Below are 26,650 nucleotides of genomic sequence, written 5' to 3'. Positions count from 1 at the left end.
CTAGAAAGTACCCTCCTGTCCTGAAGAAGTAAGGTATTCAATTTAACTTCAAGAAAAAACAACAATAATAATTTTGTTACTGATGGAATGGGGAATAATTCGAGTTGGTAAAGTATCAGATAATGCTTAGAAAATGTATTAGCATTAAAAAAAATTAATATTAAAAACTCATAAATAAATAAATGTTTCCAGATCCCTATTTAATTTTGAGGCAAAATATCATGTTGAATCTCCAAAAGCAAGGTTAGTCCACATCTTATCATAGATATAGAACTGGAAGAGACCTTCATATGGGGCCATTAAGTGGCTCATTTTATAGATGAGGAAACTGAGACACAGAGAATGACATTAAGTGACTTGCTTAGGGTTTCGCAACCAGTAAGAGTCTGAGGGAAGAGTTTAGCTCCAGCAGGTCTTCTTGGCTTCCAGTCCAATGCTCTATTTTCTATACCACCTTTCAACCATCTCATTATCATATTAGATTTGACCAAAAAGTTACCAAATTATTGTTGTTCCTACAAAGTCTTGGTCAAAATGTCTTTATATAAAAATCAATATCTGCATTTGAACTTGTAGTAAGTAGAACTGTGGCTCCTAAAGTGTTTTGACTTCCTATTCATTTTCACAATACCCCACTGGGATAAGTTTTGCAAGTAGGGAAGACCAGAGCTGAAGTTAGCTTACCTTTAAATGAATGGATTTGGGACCAGTATCAAACTCCTGGTCCATGTCAGACAAGTCCTTCCCTGGTTGCTGTTAAATTGAATAAATGTGTGGATGGTGTAATGGTAAGAGTGCTGAACTTCGGGGTCAAGAGAGACTTAGGTTCATATGCTGCCTATGACATTTGCTAGTCACCTAATAATGACAGCCAGCATTCATACAGTGCAGAAAGGGTTGTAAAGTATTTTACAAATGTTATTTCATTTCATCCTCACAAAATCCCTCGGAGGTGGATGCTAGGATTATAACCATTAGCTTAAACTCTCAAAGTCTCAGCTTCTTCTTATGTAAAATGGAAGGGGAAAAAAACTTAGAGTATTTACCTTATAGGGATATTGTCAAATGAACTAACCTATGGAAAGCACTTAATAAAACTGAAAATACTATACAAAACTCAGTTATTGTTATTCTTACAATATGCTTCCTCCCTGTCTATAAATACTGACGTTAAAGGAGGGATTTCAATTTAGGATTACACTGAAGAAACTGGATTATAAGAAGATCAGTATTACCTGGCCCTTAAGACAATGTTTTTAATTTCTTTGGGGAGAATACAAAAAGGGTGGCAGAAGGGAGAAAAAGAAGAGGTTATTAGTTCAGGAAATAGTACTATCCAGAACTTTATTTGTAGGACAATCCAATATGGCAAAGCACAAAGGCTATGACATTCCCTCAGATTTCTAATAATTAATCTGCCATTGACTTGTTTGTCTATTGATAATCCTCATTGGCTCATAGGATTTGCTAAGCTTAACTTTCTTTGGATGTTGCCAGTGTCTCTCTCTTTGTAAGGTTTTATAAATGCTTATTGATCCGAATTGGATTGTGTAACCTGCGGTAAATCATTTTATATCTTAGGACTTGATCTTCAAAATAAGGGGCAATCAGGTGCCAGGCCTGGGACTCATTTTCCTGAATTCAAGCCCAACCTCAGACTTGGTAGCTGTGTGACCCTGGGAAAGTCATTTAGCCCTGTTGGACTTAGTTTCCCCATCTGTAAAAAGAGCTCAAGTGTAAATGGCAAACCACTTCAGGATCTTTGTCAACCCCAACTAGAGTCAGATATGATCAACAGGATCAAAATGATTGAACAACAAGGAGTGAATAGATGATGACTAAGGGCAATTCTAGCTCTAAATCTGTGATCCTACATAAACACAATAGAAAGCATTCTGAAATAGAGGCAGGGCAACTTAATGAGTAATGAATATTCTGATTTTGCAGAACTAAATTCTAGAGATCTTTATTTAAATTTGCCTTTATTTTTAATCTAGAAGTGTGAATTCATTAGTACCGTAATCTTAACCCTATCCCACCCAACTCCCTCTATTATGACAACTGGTGGTAGCTCACAATCTTAGAAAATGGCCTGAAGTATGGAGAGTTAAGCTGGGAGCCCACAGCCAATATGTAAGAGAGGTTATGGAACCCACCTCTTCCCACTGGTCCTCTATCCACCATGCCAAGCTGTCCCTCAGGCTCTCATCTAACTGCTTCCTTTGAATCTATACAATTAAGACTTTTCAAGACTGGTTTCCAGGAATTCATCCAGTTAAAAATTCAATAGAGCTATTTCTTCTTCCAGAAATCCTTGTGGAGGAAATTCCTGCTATTAAACTCTACCATTAAATCACACACCACTTAAAGAAAAATTTTGCCTCCCAAAGTTATCAGAATACTTAATGGGATTTCTCCTCCCTTCCTTCTAATTCAAGGGTGTAACCCTTCACCCAAAGTCATCAGACCAAGAAAGGGATTTTCATGACTTTATAACAAAGATACAGACATTTCTATTTCCTATTTCCTCTACCACTTCCCCATAGTTCTTTCTACATTTGTTTTGTTTTGAAGCCAAACTCTTGGTGAGGAAATTCCTTCCATCAAAGCAATTTAGATTGTTCAACAACTTAAGAGTTTCAGCAAGTTGCTTGGGGACTACTAGGAGGTAAAGGTCAAGGTCACACAGAGAATATGTAAGAGGTGGAATTAGTACCCAAATCTTCAGGCCTCCAAAGTGGCTCTCTATCCACTTTGCTATGCTTACTCTTTTCTTCTAATTTTTAAAATATGAATCTGACAGGGTGCTTGTGTTTGGGTGCTTGTACTTGGACCCCAACTTCTCTCTAGCCTCAGATACACTGTCCCTGACAGTTTCTCCCCAGCCCAAGGACCCTGTGCTTAGCAATTACTCATGAGTGGGCCCCAGCAAGACCCTTATCTCTCTCCCTGGTGCAGTTCCAAACAGCACCTGAAGGATTTATTAGTTTAAACTGGCTTTGCACTGGGTCATAAAGACATTCTTACCCACTACTATACCATCCTACCACCCTACCTTATTATCTACCTCCTGGGCTCCTCATTAACTGTATTCTAGACTTAAGACATATCTATACTCCCTACATCTATCTTGTCAAACAAGACATTGATTGGTGGCAGACTGGACAACTCCCAGTTACCCTGAACTCTAGTTGACTTAGTGACGTAGCAGGCCTAAAACCACACCTCCATGTGGCCCCCCTTGTGGGCTTTTCCTAGTGAACTCTGGGTAAAACGCCTGCCAGTAGGTACAAGAAGTACATGTTCTTTTAAGAGCTGACCACTCCTTAACCACTCCGTAATCCCACCCTGAATCCCCCAGTTAGCATAGTTGGCATATGTTTTATTGTATTTTATCCTATATAAACTTTAACTGCACCTCTCTAAGGTTGCAGGATCCTTTAAGAATCCTTGCCCCCTGAAAAGCGTAACAATAAACTTTGCCACCTTGGCTTACAGAATGCTTGAGTCTGTGAATTCATTCCAGATGACCCATGTACTTCAGTCTTTGAGGAGTCACAACCTCTCAACCTCTCACACCTCAACAGATCCGCCCACTGGTACAAAAAAACCCCAAACCATCAGGAAATAAACCGGTGTTTTGGTACTCAGCAACACAGACCAATCTCAAACTGTTGTTTTGTTTGTTTTGTTTTTTACCTTCATTTCAAAGTACTTGTTTCTGTCTTATTGAGATAAGATTTTTAGAACAAAACCCCAAGGCAATTCAGATCCTTATCCTGACTTTCATAAGATCACAGAATCATAGTAGGAAGGGCCACCTAGTAGTACTAGTATCCTACTGTGGCATATTCCCAACATGTGGTCATGCAGCCTCCCCCAAGCAGAGGTTCTTAACCTTTTTGTGTATCCTGGACCCCTTCTCAGAATAACATTTTTAAATATGTAGAATAAAATACATAGGAGTACAAAGTATAATAGGACTTTGGACCCTTCCCTGATCACCTAAGATGGAGGCATCCCTAGTAGTCACTGTGCCAAAAGGAATTCAATTATATTGGAATACAGTTATCAAATTAAAAAAAAAGTTCCCAGACTCCAGCCTAAGTATCCCTATCAGAAGTCTTCTACCCCATGAGATACCTAGTGAAGGGGAGCGTAAGGCAGTCTAGCCATATTAGAGGAAGGCAGGATAGACTTTCCGACATAAACCCTCAAAGTTTGGACAGTAACACTTTGAGGTCTCCAGTTCCCTTTATTAACCTATTATGTCTCTTCCATCCCTATATTTAACTAAACCATTTGAGAAGCTGTTTTCAGGTGGTAGCATCTGCTGAGATAAGTTCCAAGGTAAGTGACTACCTGATACAGGTCCACAACTTCCCTTTAGCTCCCAACAATGGAGTGGGGCAGGGGAGAATACACACATTTTGGAACAAATCTAAGGACATTCTTGTTTATTGCAGAGCCAACCTAAGTTCTCTTTTCTTAATGTGATGAAAAGATTTGTGGCATTTTATACTCGGAAGGAATGTTATGTCATCTAGTCCAAGCTTCTCCTTTGGCCTTCCTAACTCCCTGACTAAACTCCCCCTCCCTGATGAGATCTGCCTGGTTAATTAATTCCTACAAATACTCTTTAATAGAAACTTGATAAACTGGCAGGCTACAAGTTAGAGAGGACTGAGGTTCAACTACTGGTTCTGCCATTTACTAGATCTCTGGCCTTGGGCCTTCTCTGGGCCAGAAATTCCTCATCTGTAAAATAAAGATGTGGGTTTAGATAGATGTTCACTAAGTTCTCTTCCAACTCAAAATCAATGCCCTAAAGATGATAATGACCCTTTCAGGGACATCTTTCAGTGGCTGTCTTTTGTAGTTGAATCCTTCAAGCACAAAGATAATGATCTTTTTTTTTCTTTCTTCAGTTTAAGATCACTGGCCATTAGTCCTAACTTAAGATATATAATCTCTTGACACCCATTCTAGCTCTATGATTCTGTGGGAGGGTCTGTGACTACACAAAAGAGGTAAATAAACAGAGAACTCCCAGCTTGCACGTGATAACTATGGCTGGTACTTTGGCCTGAATTCTCAGAAGTTGGCCACACAGGGCTATAATTAGGCATTCTGGCACCCAGGGAAAATTCAGTTAAGGCAGAGTGGGATGCAGGGGAGAGCCCACCCAATTTGACATAGTGACATTAGGCAAGGGAGTGGCTCATGCCCTGGAGACTTCAGATGGGTTAAAACAATGGAGAGAGGGGTAAGACCCTGAGCATATAAGGAGTGGTTACAATGTGTAGGGAAAGGGCAGCAGAGGGTCTTAATATATGAAGCTTGACAGACCACTATAAGGAAGAAGTTCCTTCCCACTTTGGCCCCCAAGAACAAAAAACCTAATTGCCTTGTCCTATTTCTGACTCTGGGTGTACCTAGCATGTAATGGCACTGCATTCCTTAAACTTGGACATGCCTTTTTTCCACCCCCTCACTCTCTGATCTTCAATATTAATCTATATCTATTTGAGTTCTTCTCAGCAACCTACAAAAACACTCTGGATCTTCCCCATCACTCACAAGAGCCTCTAAGACTTATTTGCAATAACCTTGTCTCTCCTCTAACTAAACTCCATGAAAAAACCATGAGTATTTGGTACTCTACTGTCTCCTCACTCTCTTCTCAGTCCTCTGGATTATGTTCTCATTCAAATGAGAATGCCCTCTCCAGAGCACCAATGATCTTGTCCTTTTCTCAACCTTCTGGACCTGTCTGCAGCATTTGTCCCTGGTGGTCATCTTCTCTTCCTGAATAATCTCTCCTGTTTCTTTGTGACATTGTTCTTTCTTGGTTCTCTTGTCTGAGCAATCTTCAGTCTTCTTTGCTGGGTCTTCATCCATAGTGTGCCCACTAATTTTTCTTCTTCTTTCTCTTGGTTTCTCTGTGTTTCTGTGTGTGTTGTGTGTCTCTGTCTCTCTCTGTTTCTCTGTGTGTTCCTCTGTTTTTGGCTGTCTCTCTCTCTCCCCTGAGCCTGGAGTCAAGAAGACCTGAGTTCAAATCTAGCCTCAGATACTTACCAGCTGTGTGACCCTGCAAGTCACTTAACCCTGTTTGCCTCAGTTTCCTCATGTGTAAAATGAGCTGGAGAAGGAAATAGCAAACCACTCCAGTATCTTTGCCAAGAAAATGTCAAGTGGGGTCACAAATAATCAGGCATGACTGAAATGACTCACAGTTTTTGAGCATGTGGCCACTAAGCCTGAGTGGCTATTTGTTGGGAAATGGGAAATGTGGTGTTGTCCATGTTGTTTAATGTGGGAGTGAAAAAGAAGAGAAAGTACTTGGTTCAAGTTGAAGTTATATTTAGTGGGGGGGGGGGAAGACAGTTTCCTTGGACACACCCCAGCAGTCTGTCTCTAAAAGCCTAGTGAGGAGCAAGAAAATGAAATTGAGATGCCCTGGTTTTCACTGGAATTATCCCCCCTGTCTCTCTCCCTCCCTCCCCCTTTGAAACATTGTTGCCACTTGCTACAAGAAACAATACTTCCTTTTGTCTCCCAATTTCTCTATCTAATTTCCAGCAAGGGGCTGCTGCCTTGTGTCCAGGGGAACAACCTCACTGGAGGGGTCCTTAGTTTACAGCTTCTTTTTTTCCCCTTCTTTCATCTAAAGTATCTTGCTATTTTGGACAAGAGGGCACTGGGCTTGTTCAAAATAATATCTCATCCTGCAGAGGACTCACTAGGTGAAATTTAACCTTTATTCTTCAGGCAAGAGCTGATGTTTACATGGCAAGACCAACAATTTGGGAAGTCAGGAGGAAGCCCAGCCCAATCAATCCCACCCATTGAAGTCAATGCTAAATTATTCATTGAAGGATTAATCAGGGCCTTTGCTTTCTCCCTCTCCACATTATTGCCTAGTGATTGTTTCCCTGTTCTTCAGCATCTTTGCCAGGGACAATTCTTCAAGGGAAAAGAATGGAATAAAAATGAAAACCAGCCACTGTGCTCTTTGTTTGTAGCTCCCCCTCTTGAAATTACTTTGCATCTAATTGATATTTACTTATTTCTGAACATGTTACAGTCTCCCTAATAGAATATAAGCTCCTTGAGGACAGGAATCATTTTGATTTTTTTGTCTTTGTTTCCCAAGTGCCTTCCACATAGTAAGTGTTTAATAAATGTCTGTTGGATCTACCTGATTTGAATTGCAAAAAGCCTCGGTGGGGGAGAGGGTTAGAGGGACTGATTAGAGGCAGTGTGTTTGTAAAGTTATAACTTAGAGATAGATTTCGATTATGTATACTCTCTTAACCTCCTACCATTGTCATGAATAATTATGAATCTCATGCACAAGAAAAACCTTCTTCAAAATCAAACTGTTTATATTAGTGAAGTGATGGAACGAATGTTACAGAATACGGTAAACACAGCAATATGGCGCCCCCGCTGTGTCTGTAGCAAAAGATTTTAGTTCACTGTTACTAAATGACAGGAATCAGTCCCCGTCATTCACGAAGAGACACTTTAAGCTAAGAGCCCCAGGACTTTGTCTACCTGATTCTTTTAGGATGGATCAAAGTTTAGGAGGTTGCCACCCTCCCCCCCCAAAAAAAAACCCCTTAAGAATTATAAGCTATGTGGTGAAGTATAACTAACATTAGTTTAACCTATTAAGTATTGGGGGTGGTGAAGATAGGGTTAAGTGACTTTCCCAGGGTCACACAGCTAGTAAGTGTCAGGTGTCTGAGGCAGGATTTGAACTCAGGTCCTCCTGACTCCAAGGCCAAAGCTCTATTCACTGTACCACCTAGTTGCCCCAACCCATTTAAGTGTTAACCCCTAATTCTCAGTCTCTTTGATTGAAGGAAAGTCATGGGAAAAGTCACGGGGGCAATTCCCTGAAGTTCTAATTGTGATATTGAAAAACTTTGAGACCTAATTTCTGGGTAATTCGTCATTTTATTAATAATGCTAGCATTTTTATAAAAGGTCAGTGGTGCTCTTGAATGCCAAAGACAATCATGGTGGCAGGCCTACGGCTTATATGCCCTTAGAAGAGGGGTGTTCCAGAGGGTGGCAATTGACCCTGATTGATTAACAATTAAGGAGAGAATGAATATTACAATGAGGGGCTGGACCTATTCTAATGAACTTTGATTATTTACTTCTAAATTATCCTCAGCCTTGGGCAATCTATTCAAAGAATTTATATCCCCTACCCCAGCCAGAGCTAATTAAGTGGAGTAGCAATACCCAGAATGAGGAGAATGTTAATCCTATCTTCCATGAGCCCAGTCCTTAAGAGATTAGAGGAGGAAATATGACAGGGGGAAAAAGCTGAGGTCCTCTCAATTTAAATAATTGGGCTATTAATATGAGAAATAATCATCTCTCTCAAAACTAATGTGACTCATTCGCTGTGTGATTCTGGGCAAGTCACTTAACCCCAATTGCCTCACCAAAAGAAAAAAAAAGATTGGATCAAAACTAATGTGATTTAGGAGACTGGTCACCTCCTTGTATGAGGCAGGGTCTATTACTGTGAACAGAGTTCTTGCTGTCATTCCCACCATCACCCACATTCACAAGAGATAAGAAGCTGCTCATTCACTATCCCCTCATGCAGTAAAGGTAAGCAAAGCAAAATGATCAGAAAAAAGAGAGAGCCTTTAACTGGAGGTACAAATTAGGGCTGAGGGGAAGGAATATCAGTTATGAGATTAACACAAAAATCAACATGGAGACAAATTCTCCAAAAAAAGAAGATGAACACAAATTGTCAAATGCTACCTTCCATCAAAGAAGAAAAATTTTCCCCGTCCATTCTTTTCTCCATGGACAAAGTGCCCCTCGAATCTGTCTGTGGAGGAGTAGGTGACTGTGCAGAGGCCATGTGGTAAGCCATCATCATCCAGATGTCCTTGGAAAAATGGAAAAGCAAAGGAATCCATAAAACTGGGGTTGCTCCAACCATTAACCAATGAGTAATGTGACTAAAACTTAACCAGATGTCCTGAGGTTAGGCAGATGACTATCCATCCCAAGGTAGTTTTAAAAAAATGTTATTTTTGCTTTTTAAACATCATAATTATTATGGGATATAACCCCTCTCTTTCATCCCCTCCCTCTATCCCCTTCCATGAACCCTTCCTTGTAACAAAGAAAAACAGTACAAACTAGCCAAACTTGTCTGTTGGTGTCTGCAACTTTCTGTACTACCAAATGGAGAGCTTCTCAGAAGGTACTTCACTCACCTGGGTCCCCTGAGCAACAATGACAGGGAGGCACATTCTCCAAAAAGTTTTTTTTTAAGTTACGAGTGCTCAGTAGACTTACACACATTAGGGAAACAACTTGCTTTAAAGGGGTACAAAGATTAGGAGAGTTTTTTTAAATTTCTGTTATGTGAACAAAGAACAGAAAAGAAGTTCCTCTTTAGCTGGAGATTCCAGAGTTCTACAATTCATCAATTACCTAACAAGTGCCCAATCTTGCATCTTTATGTTAAGGACAGTAGGCACAACAGTTATTTAGTACTTGGCCAGACATATTATGATTCAATTCTTTCAATCCATCCATTTATTATCATAATAATAGCTTACATTTACATAGTCCTTTAAGGTTTACAAAGTTAATTACATATATGCTCTCATTTGATACAACAACCCTGAGAAGATGTTGCTGGTATCATAATCCCCCAAACTCATGTTATTATAACATGAAGAACTAAATATTGCAATGGTTCTGATATATCAGCAGTGTGGATGTTCCCCTCCACTATGCAGACTTTAAAGAAGGTTTTATTAATGTGCTTTGTTTTTACATTACAAATATTTATAGATTGGGGCAACTAGGTGGCTCAGAACATAGAGTGCCTGGCCTACAGTCAGAAAACTCATCTTCCTTAGTTCAGATGCTTATTAGCTGTGTGACCCTGGGAAAGTCACTTCACCCTGTTTGCCTCAGTTTCCTCATCTGTAAAATGAACTGGAGAAGGAAATGGCTTCACTCCACTATCTTTCCCAAGAAAGCCCCAAATCGGGTCATGAAGAATCACACATTACTGAAACGACTCGACAATTTATAGATTGCTCCCACTTTGTAAGAGGTCTCTTGAAACAAAGTAAAGCAGTTAAGCAAAACATAAGATACAGTTACCTACTCTTCAAGTGTAGGACATACTTCTGTATGTGCATCCTGCCCCCTCAATTTAAAAAACAGAAATCTACTTTTGTCTCCATCCCGTTTACCTCGTTGGGGGAAAAAAAAAAAAATAAAAAGTAATTTCTTATGACAAAAATACATTGTCAAGCAAAACAAATTCCCTCAATGGCTATGTAAAAAAAAAATGTCTCATGCCGCACCCTAAATCCATCATCATTCTGAAATGGGAAGCCCTTTTTATAGTCAATTCTTTGGAACTGTGAATGTTCATTATATGGATCAGAATTGTCACAGCTTTCAAAGTTGTTCCTTTTTACAGGATTGTTGTTGTTGTATAAATGGTTCTGTTCATTTCATTCTTTACCAGTTTATAGAAGTCCTCAAAATCATTCATTTGGATGATATTGATGTTTCAGGATAAATTGTTCTTCTGGGTCTGCTTACTCACTCTGCATCAGTTCACGGAAGTCCATGTCTTTTTGAAATCATCTATTTTCTCGTTTCATACAGCATAACATACTCTTGTCACCTTCATATACCACAACATATTCAGTTATTTCTCAATTGATAGATTGCCTGTTAGGTTCCAGGGCTGGTTTTTTTGGTTGTTTGTTTATTTATTTGCCACTTCACACACATAAAAAGCATCTATAAGTATTTCTATATATAACCCATATATAACTATATGACTGTCCTGTGGTTCTCTTGCCAGTGCCCTCTCAAGTTCAGCACAGGTTAACACAATATGCTCTTTGTCTTGACATTATAAAGATTCCAGTGGAAGATTTCATATAAACAAACTGAAGGCAAGATACTTTGAACTCTACTTAACCAACCCTCTAGCTCTGGCTAATACTGCAATGTCAGTAATATCACTGGGTGTCCCCTATGGCAGATATTCAGGATATGAACAGGAGTTGCACACGTCATTTCCAGCTTAATAAACTCTAATAGTTCCATATTACATCTAGAATCAAAGACAAATGCCTCTCTGGCATTTAAGGCCCTTCACAAACTGGCTCCGTGCTGATTACATTCCACTCTGTGCATTCACCAGTCCAGGCAATGGGCTCCTGTACCCACCTCTTTGTCCAGGTTGACCCCTATGCCTGGAATGCAATCCCTTCTCATTTCTGTCTCTTAGAATCCCTCCTTTACTTCAAAGTTCAGCTTGACTACCACCTGGATATAAGAACTTTCCTTATTCTTGCAATAGCTATCACCTCTCTCCCTCCCCCCAATTTACTTCATATTTTTTTTTCTTCCTTGCCTTGTGATTTCATTTCTATACAGAATACATGCTAAGGAAGCTGTACCAGTACAGGTTGGCATCTTCTCTGCCACTCACAGTGTTACAGTTTCCTGAAGCATTTGCTCAAGATCACATCACCAGGGTACATCAGAGTCAAGATTCAAACTCTCTGAGGCCATAACCCCATCCACAATGCTATGCTGTCTCTGGAATATTTGTACATATTTTGTAGATACTTTAATTGTCAGGTGGTTTTCTCTTAAAGAAAGTTCCTTGAGAAACCGTACTGTTTCATTTTTACCCCTAGTGCCTGGAACATAGTAAGTTCTTAGTAAATGCTTGTTGATAAAATGACAGGATGGGGAGGAAGGGATAGGTTGTCATCTCCATCATTGGAAATCATACATAGCATTTCAATGGCATGATGGATAGAATGCTGGGCCTGGAGTTGGGAAGACTTGAGTTCAAATCCAGTCTCAGACACTTATTAAGTATGTGACCCTGGCTAAGTTATTTAATCTTTATTTGCCTCAACTATAAAACAGATACAACAATAGTACCTACCTTGCAGGGCTGTTTAAGGATTAGGTGATATCATATTTGTAAAAAGCATTAGCAATGCTTGACATATAGTAAGTGTCACCCCCCACACACACCCCCAACTGTAGTCTGCTGCTATTGCAAAGGATCATCAATGCCACTAGGTTCATATGCTTTTATTTTGAATAACTGCAGCCTGAACAGCAACAATAATGATAATGTTCTGGTCTGAAACAACATCAGTCATTGCTAGAGTGAGGTTTTAAACCACTGGAGATCCCTATAAAGATCCTTCAGGAAGTCTATCACTATTTTACAGTATTAATACTTTGTAGTATGAATTTGTTGTTAAAAAAAAAGAAAAGAAATACTAATAGAGCACCAGCCCTGACGTCAGGAGGACCTGAGTTCAAATCTGGCGTCAGACCAAACACTTGACACTTACTAGCTGTGTGACCCTAGGCAAGTCACTTAACTCCAATTGCCTTTAAAAAAAAAAGAAAAATATTAATTTGTTGTTGTTCAGTCATGTCCAGCTCTTTGTGATCCCATTTGTGGTCTTCTTGGGAAAGATATTGGAATGGTTTGCCATTTCCACCTTGAGCTCATTTTGCAGATGGGGAAACTGAGGCAAACAGAGTTAAGTGATTTGCCCAGTGTCACACAGCTAGTAAGTGCTGGAGGCCAGATTTGAACTCAGGTCTCCTAGACTCCAGGCCACTATCTACCTACTTGGCCACCTAGCTGTCCTGTGGTATTAATAATAACTATATATTACTGTTTGTGCTGCCAAAGTCTATGTTATTAGTTGTTTTTTAATTTTAAAAAATATTTTAATTATTAGTGTTTTTTTTACTGATTAAAACTAAACCTACTATTTCATTGGCATAGGGGGCCCCTCACTAAGGAACTTTCTCTACCCCAATGCAGATCAGCCTCTTCTCTAAAACTTAGACTTACAGAGTTTCCAGTGGGCCCTGAGCTAGGTAGTGAAGTGGATGAATAGGAGTCAAGAAGACCTCATCTTGAATGTTACCTTCAGATATCTATTAACTGTATGACCCTGGTCAAGACCCTTAAATCTCACTATGCTTCTGTTTCCTCATTTGCAAAATAGAGATTAAAATAGAATTTACCTGAGTTAATGTGAAGTTTAAATGATATAATATAGAAAGTGCTTTATAAACTTTAAGCACTATACAAGTTAGCTGTTATTATTATTATAATTACTATGAGGTAAAGTGATTTTTCAAGGGTCACAAACTCATTGTGTTTCAGAGGTGGAATATGAATCCATATCTTCCTTCTCTCTAGTACATCACACTGCTTCCCTCGGTTTTTACTGATAATGAACAAAATTCCTTAGTGTTTTCTCAATAGCATTGAGGAAAGAATGGATAGGTTTTTTTTAAAATTTATTTTTTGGATGAAACTGGTAGAAATGGGTGGGATAGGTAGACCAACCTGTCTTCTGCCCTGCTGAAACCATTCTTGGACTGAAACACCTGTGTACTATTGAACACGATCTCTAAGAGAATATCTAAAATGTAACGCTCAGATGTCACATACCACCCCAAAGAAGAGATTGAAAAGAGGATACTAATAAGAATGATGTTTTGACTTCCTATAATTTTTTAAAAATCTCATTCAAAATACAAAATGCATTTTTTTTCAAAAGAGAACAACATTGTTCTTTAGAAGTCAGAAAGTAGGAATTTTATGATAATTTTTCAAAAAAGGTAACAAAAACTGTTACTTTTATTACTTAAATATATATATATACAAATAAGCAAACAAGCTCCTATTGCTACATTTAAAAGATTGGTCATGCAGAAGAGGTGTTGGTGAACATCGTTACTTTAGTGGCTTGTGAAAGACCTGGTTCTACTCTTACATATGAGTCTTTCCTTCTGGGGCCAAAGAGACACAGAAGCCAGGAGAGAATTGGGCTGTGGTTGTTTTCCTATTGCACAACTACATTTGACTGCCCAAGAGAGCAAGCATTCAGTGATTCTTCAGTCACATGAAACATCCTCTGGATAAATGGCTTTCCTAGAGTAACAACACCAATTGCCTTCTTGGGGCTCAACTAAAAAGAGCTTTCTCTTTCTTCTTGCAGAAACACAAAAGTCACAAGTGAATGTGGACACCCCCCCCTGCCCCTCCCACTTCCTGTAATGCTGTAGAGCATGACAGGAGCTCTGCAAGGCATCTGGGAGCTAACAACAGCCCTATGGATTTAGTGCTTCCTACTTCTAATTTGAAGTATAAAAATAGAAGTCTCGATTTTGATTTTTCCATTACACCATCTAATTATTCAGCTTGAAAATGAATCTCTTGTAGAAAACAGTACCCACCATTCAGGTAACAAGTTAAGGTTTTGTTAAAAATGAACAGTAACAACAACTGAGTGTCAGTGGAAAGATTTTAGTAGAAGATGAGGGGGTGGGGAGAGAAGAGGAAGTGATTAGGGGAATTCCAATGAAAAAATTTCCTTCCTTGGTCAAAGTATTTCCATCACAATTGTCAAAGAAAAACAAAAAGCATTACCTCGTTAATGAAATCCAGGCACTTGAGTAAGGAAGATTGAAAGAGACCTATGTTGACCCCTTAAGGGACCAGCTTCATGATTTAAGCTGAGATTAATGCAAAAGGCATGTCACTAAGTTATCAGTACAGCACCTGTCTCATAGTTTCCTTCATAAGATAGATGAGGTGAAGTCATGCTTTAGCATAATGTAGCACCTGAGAAGTCAGATCTGGATTCTGATCCCAGCTCTGCTATTAACTAGCTATGTGACCATGGGAATCCACTTCAACTCTGTAGGCCTCAGTTTCCTCATCTGTAAAACCAGGAGATTGAATTAGACAATCTCTAGCCCACAAAGTCCTCCATCTTCTCAGGTCATTCCCTGTTGAGATTTCTGAGAGGGAAACTCAATCAGATTCACTCGGTAGAGACCTAACCCCTTCTCATAAAACCCTCAGCCTGCTTCTAGACTCCTCGGTTGACCCACACATGAAATGAGAATGGATCTAAGATTCTTACCCAAGAGTTTGGCATAATACTTTGCTAAGTCACAGAATCACAGGAGAAAGGAGTTAGTGCCAGAAGGGACTTTATAGTCCAAACCTCTGAATAAGGAAACTGAGTGGAAAGAGGTTAACTTACTTGCCCAAGGATCACACAACTAATAAAGTACAGAGGCAGGATTGAAGTCCAGGTGCTATGATCTCAACTCTAATGCTCTTTCCATTGTACTGTGCTCCTGGGGGACTCTCATGGGTTCCCTCCCCTTGCCATTGTCTAAAGATTTTTATGTCCCTGTTCCTGTCTCTTCCCTAGATGTCCTGCTTTGGAGGAGTTGCCTTCCTGCCATCTGCTGGGTGGGGTGAGGCATGGATGCTGCCTTAATTTTCTTTGTTCTTTTTAAATTGCTTAATTGATGTCTTTTGTCTTTACAATCAGTCATTTTTGGAAGGGAGGAAAAAAAATCTCACCTCCGACTCCCCCAAATAACAAAGAAAAACAATTAAGCAGTCACCCTTCTTCACCTGACAATGTATACAATATTCAGCTTTAGTAGTTTCCCACCTCTCTGCCAAGTGGATGGGAAGAATGCCTCAATTTTCTTTCCTCTGTAGTCCATCCCACTGTATGCTTCTCGCCTTGGGTCCTAAATTAAAACATATTGTATACTCTTTCTTCTTTTGAGTTACAATGTCCTCACGGAAGAACTACTATTTAGCATTAACTAGGTCTGTCTGGCTCTTCTCTGACAGTCCCTTTTAAATCCCAGAAACTTGTATTGCACCAGGATCATCTTAATTATCCTTTTTCACCCCCAGCTCTAAGTCCTATGAAGCTACTTTGCCAACCCGCAGCATACACAAAAGTAGAGAAGGGGAGAGCCACCTGAAAGAAGAATGGGGCTAGGGGCAGCTAGGTGGTGCAGTGGATAGAGCACTGACCCTAAAGTCAGGATTACCTGAATTCAAATCTGACCTCAGACACTTGACACTTACTAGCTGTGTGACCCTGGGCAAGTCACTTAACCCCAATTGCCTCACCAAACATAAAAAAAAGAATGGGGCTCAGGTGGCACACATCTTATTTTATGCCATTGTTCTAGAGTTTTCTGGATTTTAATTTCTGTATAGTATAACAAGCACCTAGCAGGTGCTTTGCTTCTTGAACTGAAATACCAATAATATAAAATGGGCACAAACTCTCATCCTCTCAAATTTATCTAAAGTAAGGATCTTCTTTTTTTTTCTTCCTTTTTTTTGGGGGGTGAGACAATTGGGGTTAAGTGATTTGCCCAAGGTCACATAGCTAGTAAGCATCAAGTGTTTGGTCTGAGGCTGGATTCGAACTCAGGTCCCGTGCTGTAGCCACTGTGCCACCTAGCTGCCCCAAGAGTTCTCCTTCTAAGGATTATATTCAGCTTAGAAAGTACCCTGAGTTCCCCAAAAGGTTCTGTGCCCATGTCTAACAGGTAATATAATATCTACCAGGAAGTCAACTACCATCCTTGTTCTCCAAACTATAGCTGGCCCGGTAGAGGCAGAGTGAAAATATAAATTGAGCTAATGAGTCACTATATTGCTTTCATAAGGCATTTCAACTAAACTGTCAACAAACAAAATCCATCCACTGTATCCTACACCAAGGCCAGAGGTATTTATAGGCATCAGGGATGGAAAAGATGCAGCATTCATCAATCCCATCTCTGAACTATGTCCCAGAGATGAGGATCTGTGGCACAACTGAAAAATTAATTTCTATTCTATTACAGGTGAGTTGCTCCTGATCCAATGACCCCCCCCCCCCCCCGGTTGGCTTCAACTCATCTGTTCTCTCAGAATCCTTGTCTTCCTTGAAGGTTCATCTTAGATGTCATGCTTCTATACAGCTTTCCACAGCATCCCTCACCTTCATTGACTGTTCTAAGCCTCCTCAATTTCCTTGGCACTTTGTAAACATGTTGCCACCACCCAGCAGAATGCAAGCTCGGGGACAGCAAGCACCTTTGTTACAGGATTAACAAGATACAGAGAGAATGCCAGATTTAGGGTCACAAAAATCCTGGTTCAGACCTCTCTTCCCTGCCCCCCCCCACAGTGCTGAGCAGAGGGCCTGGCACACAGTAGAATCATTTGTTGGACTGAATTGAACTTGGTATGAGAGCATGGCCAGAAGCCTGTGTTCCTATGAGAGTGTCACTGAGAAGCAGAAATTCCCTCTGGATCCGTGATCACAGCTGCCATTGTGACTGATCTACCCCACGCTCAATGATAGGAGATTTGGCATAGAGAGCTGCATTTTCCTCTCTAGAGCTCAGGTCTTTACAACACAATTGGTTTTCTATCCCAGAAGACTCCTCATTTTTCTCTATAACAAGGAAGGGATTTATTGGTGATGGGAAAAGTAGTGGGAAGTGACAACGATGTCAACGATTACACACCATAAAAGGATAAATAAAAGTCCTTAACTGGAGGGAGAGGAAGCACACCCTTTTCTTTTTTAAGGCCAAGTCACACAACACAAATTCATGCCATTGAGTTTAGTTTCTTAATATGTAGCTTGGTTTGCAGGTTTAATATTTCCTAGCTTTATAGGATTTGGAGTTGGACAAGAGCTTAGAGATCAGCAGCATCAATGTACTCACTTTATAGATGTTCAGAAAGAAGGAACTATTTGCTCAAGGTCAAGGGAGGAGTAGTGCTGGGATTTGAACCTAGATCCTCTGAGGGCAAACAGAGATCTTTAATATAGGTCAGCTACTGCTTTGTTCCAGTCATTATTTTTTATATATAATGAAGCAGTGTCATGTAGTGGATACACGGTGTACTTGGAGCAGGGAAGATCTTAGTTCAAATCCTATGTCTGACACTCAGTTATTGTAGGATTATGGACATAACAGGTAACCTCTCTGAGCCTTGGGCAACTCTCTAACTTAGTAGATAAATTATAGACGGGTCATTATCTATGTTGCTGGAAGGAATTCCCACACCTATGAAATCACAGATCCTTGGACATTTCAACCAACATTTTGTCTCTCTCTCTGCATACAATACATATATGTATATATACATAGATATATGTACACACATATATACACACATACTTTATTCCATTCAACAAATATTCATTAAATACCTACTTCACACAAGAAAAAGTAGGTTTCTTATTAAACAAAGATTAATAATAAACACTTCATTCCCAAGGAGTTTATAATCTAGTGGAGGACATAAGACAAGTAACCAGGCAATAAAATGTATTAAGTAACACCCCATTCTCTTCCTTAAGTTTTTGAAAGTTTTTTGAAAATCGATACTATTTTTTGTCTTTATTATTTTTGTAAGCCTCATTTAGTTTATTTTTAAAAATTTATTTTTCTGAACTTAAGAAATAAGCATTTCCATAACATAGTAGAATAAGGGAAAAAATGATTATACATAAAACTGCAAATCTATTATGTATGACAACAGTGTTTTAAAAAGCAACTTTGAGTGAATAAGTCTTTTTGACTATTATATTTGGGTATCATAAATACCCAACATTATTTGAGATTCATGTTCATAGGGTTACAGAATTAGAAAGGATATTTGTAGTGATCCAGTTCAATCCCTTCATTTTATTTCACTTTAAAAGACATTTTACTGATGCTCTTTTTTCCCCCTTAAATTCTCACTGTCACCTCCCATTGACTCATTGCCTTCCACCCCAGTTCCCTCCCTTGTAAATAAGTATAGGCAGCCAAAATAAATTAAAACATTGGCCAAGTCTGAAATCATATGCCTTGTTCTGCACCAACAGTTGACCACCTTTATGCAAGTTGACTGTCAGTTTTTAAAAGCCACAATTGGTTCTTAGGTCTGTCTTCCTTTAAATGACTGGGATCATTGTGTAAATGCTTCTTCTGTTTCTGCTTATTTGGCTCTACATTAGCTCATAAAAGTATTCCCAAGTTTTTCTGAGGGAAGAAGGGAATATGCATTCATATAGTGCCTACTATGTGCTGGGCACTGTGCTAAGTGCTTTTTACAAGTATTATCTCATTTGACTACACCCTGTAACTGTTCTCTCTGACCCCACTGACTTCCGATTCTAATTTACTCTCCACTCTGCTGTCACATTAAATTTTATCAGGCAAGCTCTGATCACAACTCACAAAAGCTTTCAACGGTTCCCCATTGCCTGCAGAATAAATTACTTAGCCTGAAATTATACGAGCACAGTCTCACCCCACACTACCTAGCCAGTGTTATCTCATACTGTTCACTTTTTCTGGCCCCAGGTTCCAAGCAAACTAGGTGACTTGTCATTAACACTCCTTTCACTTTTCTTCTTTCATGTACTTAATCACACCATTATCTATCTCTTCCTCTCCCACCCATCTAATTCCCACTCAGGCATCAAGAGTCAGACCAAATTCCACCTCCTCCATGAAGCCTTCCCTGATTTATTTTCCTGGCTATCTGTGACCTCTTCATCCTCCCAACTTCTTTTGTGCTTTTAACACTTAGCACATTTTAAAACCATTAAACTTTTTTAAAATTTATTTTTAACATTCATTTAAAAATTTTTTTGAGTTCCAAATTCTCTCCCTCCCTCCTGCCTCTCCTCCACCCATTAAGAAGGCAAGAAATGTGATCTCAATTATACATGTGAAATCATGCAAAACACATTTCCACATTAGCCATCTAGCAATAAAAAAAAAAGGCAACAAAATTAAAGTGAAAAAAATTATGCTTCAATCTGTACTCAGGCCCTCTCACTTCTCTCTCTGGAGGTGAATAGCACTTTTCATCACAAGTCCTTAGCACATTTTAGCTTGGGGTTACTTAGGTAGAGAGCACTGGATTGGGGTCAAAGGATGTGATCAAATTCTGTCTCTATTATTTACTGTGTGGTCTTTTAAGCAAGTTACAGCTCCTTAGTTTCCTAATCTGAAAAATGGAGGGGGGAGGGTGTTTCAATGAGATGACTGACCTTTTAGGTTCCTTTCACCTACAAATCAGTGATCCTATGATGTTCTTTGGGCCTCTCTCCTCATGTACAAAATGAGGGGGTTGAACCTCTCACTTTGAATTCTAGGATCCTATGACCTTCTTTACCATCTAATAAACTTCTTGAAGACCTGAATGGTTTCTTGTTTCTATTTATACCCTCCACAGATCCCCAGATAATACCAAGATGCAATAATTTATTTGTTGCATAAGTGGACTTTGTGTTCCCATGGGCCCCAATTAATTACAGGTTTACCTTCATTACAGAAAAATGATACAGTGGGGGGTGGGGGGAATGCTAGGTTGGGAGGCAAGAGGCTGGATTTAAATCCTGACTTTGACACATTAACTGTGACCTCAGACAAAAGGTAACCTCTGGGGGAAAAAATTAAACAATTTTTAAGAGGTTTTACATGACTATACATGTATAATCTAAATCAAATTCTTTGCCTTCTCAAGGGAAGGGAGGGAGAGAGGGAAGGAGAGAATTTGGAACTCAAAATTTAAATTATTTTTTAAAGACCAAATGTTAAAAATTGCTTTCATATGTAATTGAAGAAAAATTGGAATATTAAAAAAAAACCCAAGAGGCAACTTTTGAACCATTGTTTCTCATCCATAAAATAAGAGTGGGGGCAGGAACTAGATGAACTCCAAGTTCCATTCCAGCTGTCACTGCATGAAACTCTGACCCTTCCTGGATCCTACCTTAAAACAGCCACTACAGCGGTGTAATATAAGCTAGAATTTATATTAAGCTTTAAGCCTGGGGTGGGGAACCTGTGGTCTCGAGGTTCTCTGCTTTAAACTTTGCAGTCTTTTACTTACATTCTCATTCAAATATTTCAACTGGCCAGTAAGTTAAGTACTGCAGCTACTATTACATTCATTTTAAAGATTAGGAAGCTGAGGGTCACAAAGCTGACAAGTATCAGAGGCAAAAGGACTTGAATCCACATGTAGGACTTTAGCCACTACCCTTTAGTATTGTGCGCTGTCTTCGTTGGTCCCCAAAGAGCCATGAACATAACAAGTGTCCTCATAATTTCACCCTCTACTGCCTACCCGTGGGAAATAGCTGTGCTGCAGTGGTTGGAGTACTGGATTTGAGATGGAGGGCCTGGCTTTACCACTTCCTGTTTATGACCTTGGACAAATCACTTCTCTGAGCCTTAATTTCCTCCTGAACAAAATGAGCAAGTTGAACCAGGTGATATGTAAGGTCTCTCATAAATAACTCTAAATCTATGACCCAGTGATCCTTCCTCAAATTAGAAACTAAGATATTGCCTTGTGATGGAGGGAAAATAAATGTACAAGAGCATGAAAGGGCATTTTATCTCAAGTTCGGAAAAGATAGAAAAACACCACTGTGAAACAAATTCCTATTAAAAAAAGATAAGTACATTGACTGCCGAGTTTTATCGGTTACTCTAAGAGTCTTAACCATCTCTCCTACTAAAAGAAATGATCCACAATAACCCTTTAAAAAAATGCTGATAGTTGAAAAAAGTCACATATTAATAGATTACACATAGAGAAATGTCAGGCCAGCTATTCTAAAGGCAGACCTGCTTAACACATCAATAAGAAAGTCTATCCAGCTAGCATCTGTACAGGAAGAGAGAAATGCTGTTTCATTAGATGCTCTGTTATATATATTTATCAGTCTAAGAGGTGGCCCCTCTAAGACTGGACATGGACAAGAGGTGATAGAAAGGGAGGATCCATATCAATGAGATCAGAGATATAGAGCTAAAGCATCTAGGCTAATCCCTCATTTTGCAAATGAGGAAACTGAGGCTTAGAGAGGGTAAGTGACTTGTCCAAGCTCACAGAGGTAGTAAGCAATAAAATAGGAATTTGAATCCAGGTCTTTTTGACTCCAAATACAATGCTTAACCCATATAAGTATTAAAAAGAAAGAAGTTATTGTAAACATTTAACCTCAACTGTACTTTCAAATGTAAGTCAACTCCATAAAACTGAAGGGGAGGGGGAACTGTAGCAACGAGTCTTTGGAGAATGGAAGATCCCATTTTAGGGGATAGGGTGGTATACAGGAGTCATAAAGTTACTCAATAGTTTGTCTTCTATAATCTATAGGAAGAGAATATTAGTCAATACCATGCCTCCCAACCCCCCCCCCAAAGTCACGGCCCCCGTAGAGCTTTTTAATGTACAGAAGTAAAGCACACAAAACAAAAAGGCCAATTAATACTGTGGGTGGGTATGATAATATTATAGAATGATTTAAGGTTATCAAAACATTTTGAATAATTATCTTGCTTGATATACAGCAGATATGTGTGCATATCATAATAGACTTGCTCATGTACACAAGCATTACCTGGGCAATTGACCCATCTCCAGAGAGTTTAAAGCCTAGAAGGTTCTAACTGTCCTATATATCAGTACAGGCTTGCCTAAGACCCATGCAGCTTCTGTGATTAAGTTATTCTAGTATGCAATCTTAACACAACACCATCTCCACCTTTAAGCTGATTTTTAGACTATTAGGAAGACAGCCAAGGTCAGAATCTTGGGGGGTGGGGATGGAGAGAGGGAAGAGGGTTAAATACAACATAGCTTTACAATTCTAATGTTTCTAAGATGAAGATGTCCTAATGTGGATTTCAGTCCTCAGAATTAAGATCACAGTTGCCTTTGAAAAGTAAAATTTAATTTTTTAATATTGAAATATTAGGCCTCTTACTTTAGTGATATTTTGCTGGTTTTTTTTTTTAAAGATTCTTATTCATTTTCATTCCAGCAGTGCAAGAACTCACCATTTCATCACAATTACTATATGTGAATATGTGTACACATATGTACATATATACATAAGTGCTGTACATATTGTACACAGGTGTATAAAATTTTAGTGGCACATGGCTCTAAAATCCCAAAATTGGTTTTTATTGGTAGCCGTAGGGTAGTACTGAAAGGAACACCAGAAGACCCGAGTTTTAAATGGGTTTTGTTACAGATTTATCAGAGCAAAACACAGTTCATCTGGGCCCAATTTCCTCATATTTATAATGTGCTACACCAATACGGACTGCTCACATCGGACATGAATAGTGAAGACTTTAGATCTGTAGTGTTTCTGGAAAAAGTTCTGGCACTTACAAAACCACATGTTTTTTGAGAGGTATGGAAAGTTACAATACAAGTCCAATATAAAACAGTATTTTTATGATCAGGTTGGGCTAAGTTTTAGAAAACTTCTAATCCATCTAATCTCTTCTAAAGGTCTCTGGTGAGCCACAATAGTTTAAAAAGAAAGAAAAGAAATTCAAGAATTATCTAGTCTTAAACATTGACGCTCTCCTGACTGATTTATTCTTAGAATTGTTTATATTGACACCAAAGACTTCACTAACATATGAATATTATTTCCCCCTTAGTGCAGACTTAAAAAATACCGTGAAATAATTTCCCCTAAGTATGAGTGGGTTATACGAACAGGCCCAGTAAAATCGTGGTGTTTAAAGACTATTTGCTAATTCTCGACATTGTAAAAGTTCTAAAAGCTTCCATCAGAAAGTACTGAATTGAATGATTTTTTTTAATGGCAAAAGGGGAGTGGGGAGGAGCCAACAAATGGAAGAAATTGAATGACCAGAGAGAGCGAGAGCGCTATTGAGCTTGGGAGGAGGAAGCTGCCAGTTATGCCCTGTGATATCCCGGACAACCAAAGGTATGCAATTCAGAAAGTTGTCACCCAGCAGCCGCTGCAGTAGCAGCACTGGCGGTCGGGGTCCGGCGCACGTGTCCAGAGGGGGCAATGGCTCAGTGCTGGGAGGGGAGGCCGACAGGTTGAGCTGAGTTTCCGCTGGTGTTCTGGGTAAAGCAGAGGGAAGGTGAGGAGAAACGAGAGGTCCTGGGCCCGGCTCGCCCCTCGGGCAGCAATGACCCGCTCTGCGCTTCCGCGCGCTCCTCCAAGACCCAGCTGCCCTCCTCCTCCCACTCCTCCAGCAGCTGCTGCTGCTGCTGCTTCCCCCGCAGTGCTTCCGAATCTCTCCGGGGGGAGCGGTGGCGGCGGCGGCGGCCACGTGCCGGCTCCTACATCTTGCATCACAGCGGAGCCCAAGAGCCTCGGGGTGCCCAGCAGGAGGGAGAGCCGGACGGGGCAGGCTCAGGCACTGGCGAGGTGCGGGACAAAACAGCTTCCCAGATGGAGCTGGGGAAAGAGGCGCTCGCTAGGGCTGCTAACTCCTGCCTCCCTTCCCCCTCCCAAAAATCACAGGGAGGAGGGGGGGGAAGAGGGAGAGGTGGCAGCCAGTCGCAGGTTTCGCAACTCTGAAGGCACGAGAAGGCGGCCGACCAGCCAGGCTATAGGGTAGAGGAGGGGTGCCCCTTGTCGGTTCTCCTCTCTGTCAGCCTGTGGGCTGTCTGGGGTCCCCCGCGTCCCCGGACAGGGCAGTGCCCAGTGCCGGCTCCTAAATGCAAGGCGGCCGCAGTTCGCTCTTTCTACCTGCTTTAGTTGAACAGGCCAGTTCAGCCCCGGGCTGGTGGCGGGGAGGTGGAGATGGAAAAAACTCTTGTATGACCTGGGGTCTCCGAGTTCCCCACTTCGTCCTTCCCACCCCGTGCCCGATCCCCCACCCCCACCAGCCCCGGAAAAACACTGGTACCTTCCACCGCCTCCTCCACCATCTCGTCGTCGCTATCCATGGCGGCGGAGAGCGCAGCCCAGCCCACCACAGGCTCTCCCCCGGGCTGGGGGTCGGGGGCCGGGGACTGAGAGCGGCCGCGCGGCTGCTGCTGCTGCTTGTCTTCTTCCCTTCTCCTCTTTTTCCTACTGCTCCTTAGGGAGCCCGGAGCCGCGGCGGCTGCTCAGCGAGAGCTTGGGTTCAGCCCAGCGAGTTTGGAGGAGGAGGAGGAGGAAGAGGAGGAGCAGTTGGCCGGCCGTCCCCTTCCAGTCTTTTTCCCAATGTCTTTTCCTTCTTTCGCAGCTATGGGCTCCTCCAAGGGCAGCTCAGCCCTCTGCATCCACTTTCCCTTGACCGCTGCCGAGCTCCGGGAGTCTCGCTGTAGCCGCCCTCGGTGCTGCTGCAACTTTGTCCTGTAAATATCCCCTTCTTTGTTAACGAGCAGCTGATCCGCTGACATCACCCGGTGCTGGTGCGCTCGCTCCCTCGCTGATTGACAGCTCCCTGTCCCTTCCCAGAAGTCTGGTCCCTCTCGCAGCGAGAGGCAGCTCCACTCCCCTCTTACTTGCTTCCATCTCCCAGTTAAATCCTGTCCCGTCATCATCAGGCTTGCTCTTTTGCTGAGCAGTTCACAGTGCAATAGGTTAGAAGCAATTCCTGCCCTCAAAGAGCTTACAGTCTCAGGGAGATGGATCCTGGACGCCACACTAAGAGAGATGTGTGCCAGACCGGGTTGGTGTGTGTTTCTATGTGTGTGTGTGTGTAGGACAGGATGGCGAGTTTCTGGATGAACCCCGAGCAGGAGATAGAAAGGAAGCATTAGTCAAGAGCCTCATTTCCTCCTTCCCTCGATGCCCACCTCCTCCAGTTCCAAAGCGATTGCCACTAGGAGTCTGCACCAGGGCGCAGATGTTCACGCTGTGAGACAGCATCAGGACTGGCCTCTAGGGTCCTGGCACGAGGGTATTGTAATTCAGACCCAATTCAACCCATCCACGGTAGCCCCGCCCTTCCCCTCTCTTTACCTCCCCCCTCCCATAGCAACGCAGGCCTTCATCAAATCCTAAAGGCATTTCTGCACCCTGGTGAAGCAATGAAACAAACAGCATTCCCTAATGGGGTTTCTCCTCGTGGCTACTGATAGTGAAAAAAGCACAATGGAGCAGAGCTAATAAGGACCCCTCTATCTACCTTCTCTTCCCCTCTCTCTCACCCTAATAGCCATTTCCTATTTACTGCATATTGGAGGTCACTGAATTCTGAACCTTCATAAAGAAGAGAATGCTATCCATTTCCTATCCAACAGCTCCCGAACCATTATTAGGGCACTTCCTATTGCAGGTGGCGGTAAACAGTGCTGTAAATAGCTGGCTAAATAGATGCAAATTTATACAATGCATGGTGCTGCCTCTTGGAATTACAGGGTGCCACTTTAGCCCGAGGGTCTTTCGGGCATGAGTACTGGGGACGGAAGAGCAGTCTTTCTGTTTCATTCTCTGAAAGATAAATAACTCGCACAAACTTAAAAGTACAAGGAGAATCCCGTCAGGGAAGGCCTTTGCTTTCTACATTGGTGTGTCATTTTTTGCCCAATTATGTGTTTCTTAAACACGCTTTCTTCTTACAGAAGATTAACAAAAGCCCAGTGCTATCAGGTAAGGGGGTCCCACTCTCTGGCTAAGGTTTTTAATTTTCTTTAGCTTCTGTAAGAAGCAGCTTATGGGAGCCAGAAAGGTACCATAGAGTATGTATTTCTTCAAGAAGTGTTGATTCAAACAATGAGCTTTGAGGAATTATCTCATTAAAAAAAATACAATCACCAACTATACAGGACATGGCTTGAGTCTTAGTGCAGTTTTAAGCTTTAGTGCCTCAATTTCCTCAACTGTGAATGAAAATAATAATAGCACCTCCCTCCCAGGGTTATTGTTAGGATCACATTGTAAAGTGTCTTACACATAGTAGGTGCTTAACAGGTGTTTCCTAAGCTTTAGTGATTTAAAACTGCTCTAAG

At 40.9% G+C, this 26,650-nt stretch overlaps 1 protein-coding gene across 1 annotated transcript in view; it reads right to left on the bottom strand.

Annotated features, from left to right (window-relative positions):
* The window catches only part of SETD7 (SET domain containing 7, histone lysine methyltransferase), a 69,977-nt gene extending 44,801 nt beyond the window's left edge, over window positions 1-25,176 (bottom strand). Inside the window, exons 1-2 of the mRNA XM_020967478.2 lie at window positions 24,619-25,176; window positions 8,797-8,926 (exon numbers count right to left, since the gene is read on the bottom strand). Coding sequence (XP_020823137.1) covers window positions 8,797-8,926; window positions 24,619-24,658 — 170 coding nt within the window. The 5' untranslated portion in view covers window positions 24,659-25,176. The remainder of the gene's footprint in view (window positions 1-8,796; window positions 8,927-24,618) is intronic.
* Between the last annotated feature and the right edge of the window lie 1,474 nt (window positions 25,177-26,650).

This window comes from Phascolarctos cinereus, unplaced genomic scaffold, assembly GCF_003287225.1.
Source record: "Phascolarctos cinereus isolate Bilbo 61053 unplaced genomic scaffold, phaCin_HiC Scaffold_9;HRSCAF=440, whole genome shotgun sequence".
Lineage (NCBI taxonomy): Eukaryota > Metazoa > Chordata > Mammalia > Diprotodontia > Phascolarctidae > Phascolarctos > Phascolarctos cinereus.
Note: the sequence above shows the minus strand (reverse complement) of the source record. Positions and strands in the feature narration are given on the sequence as shown.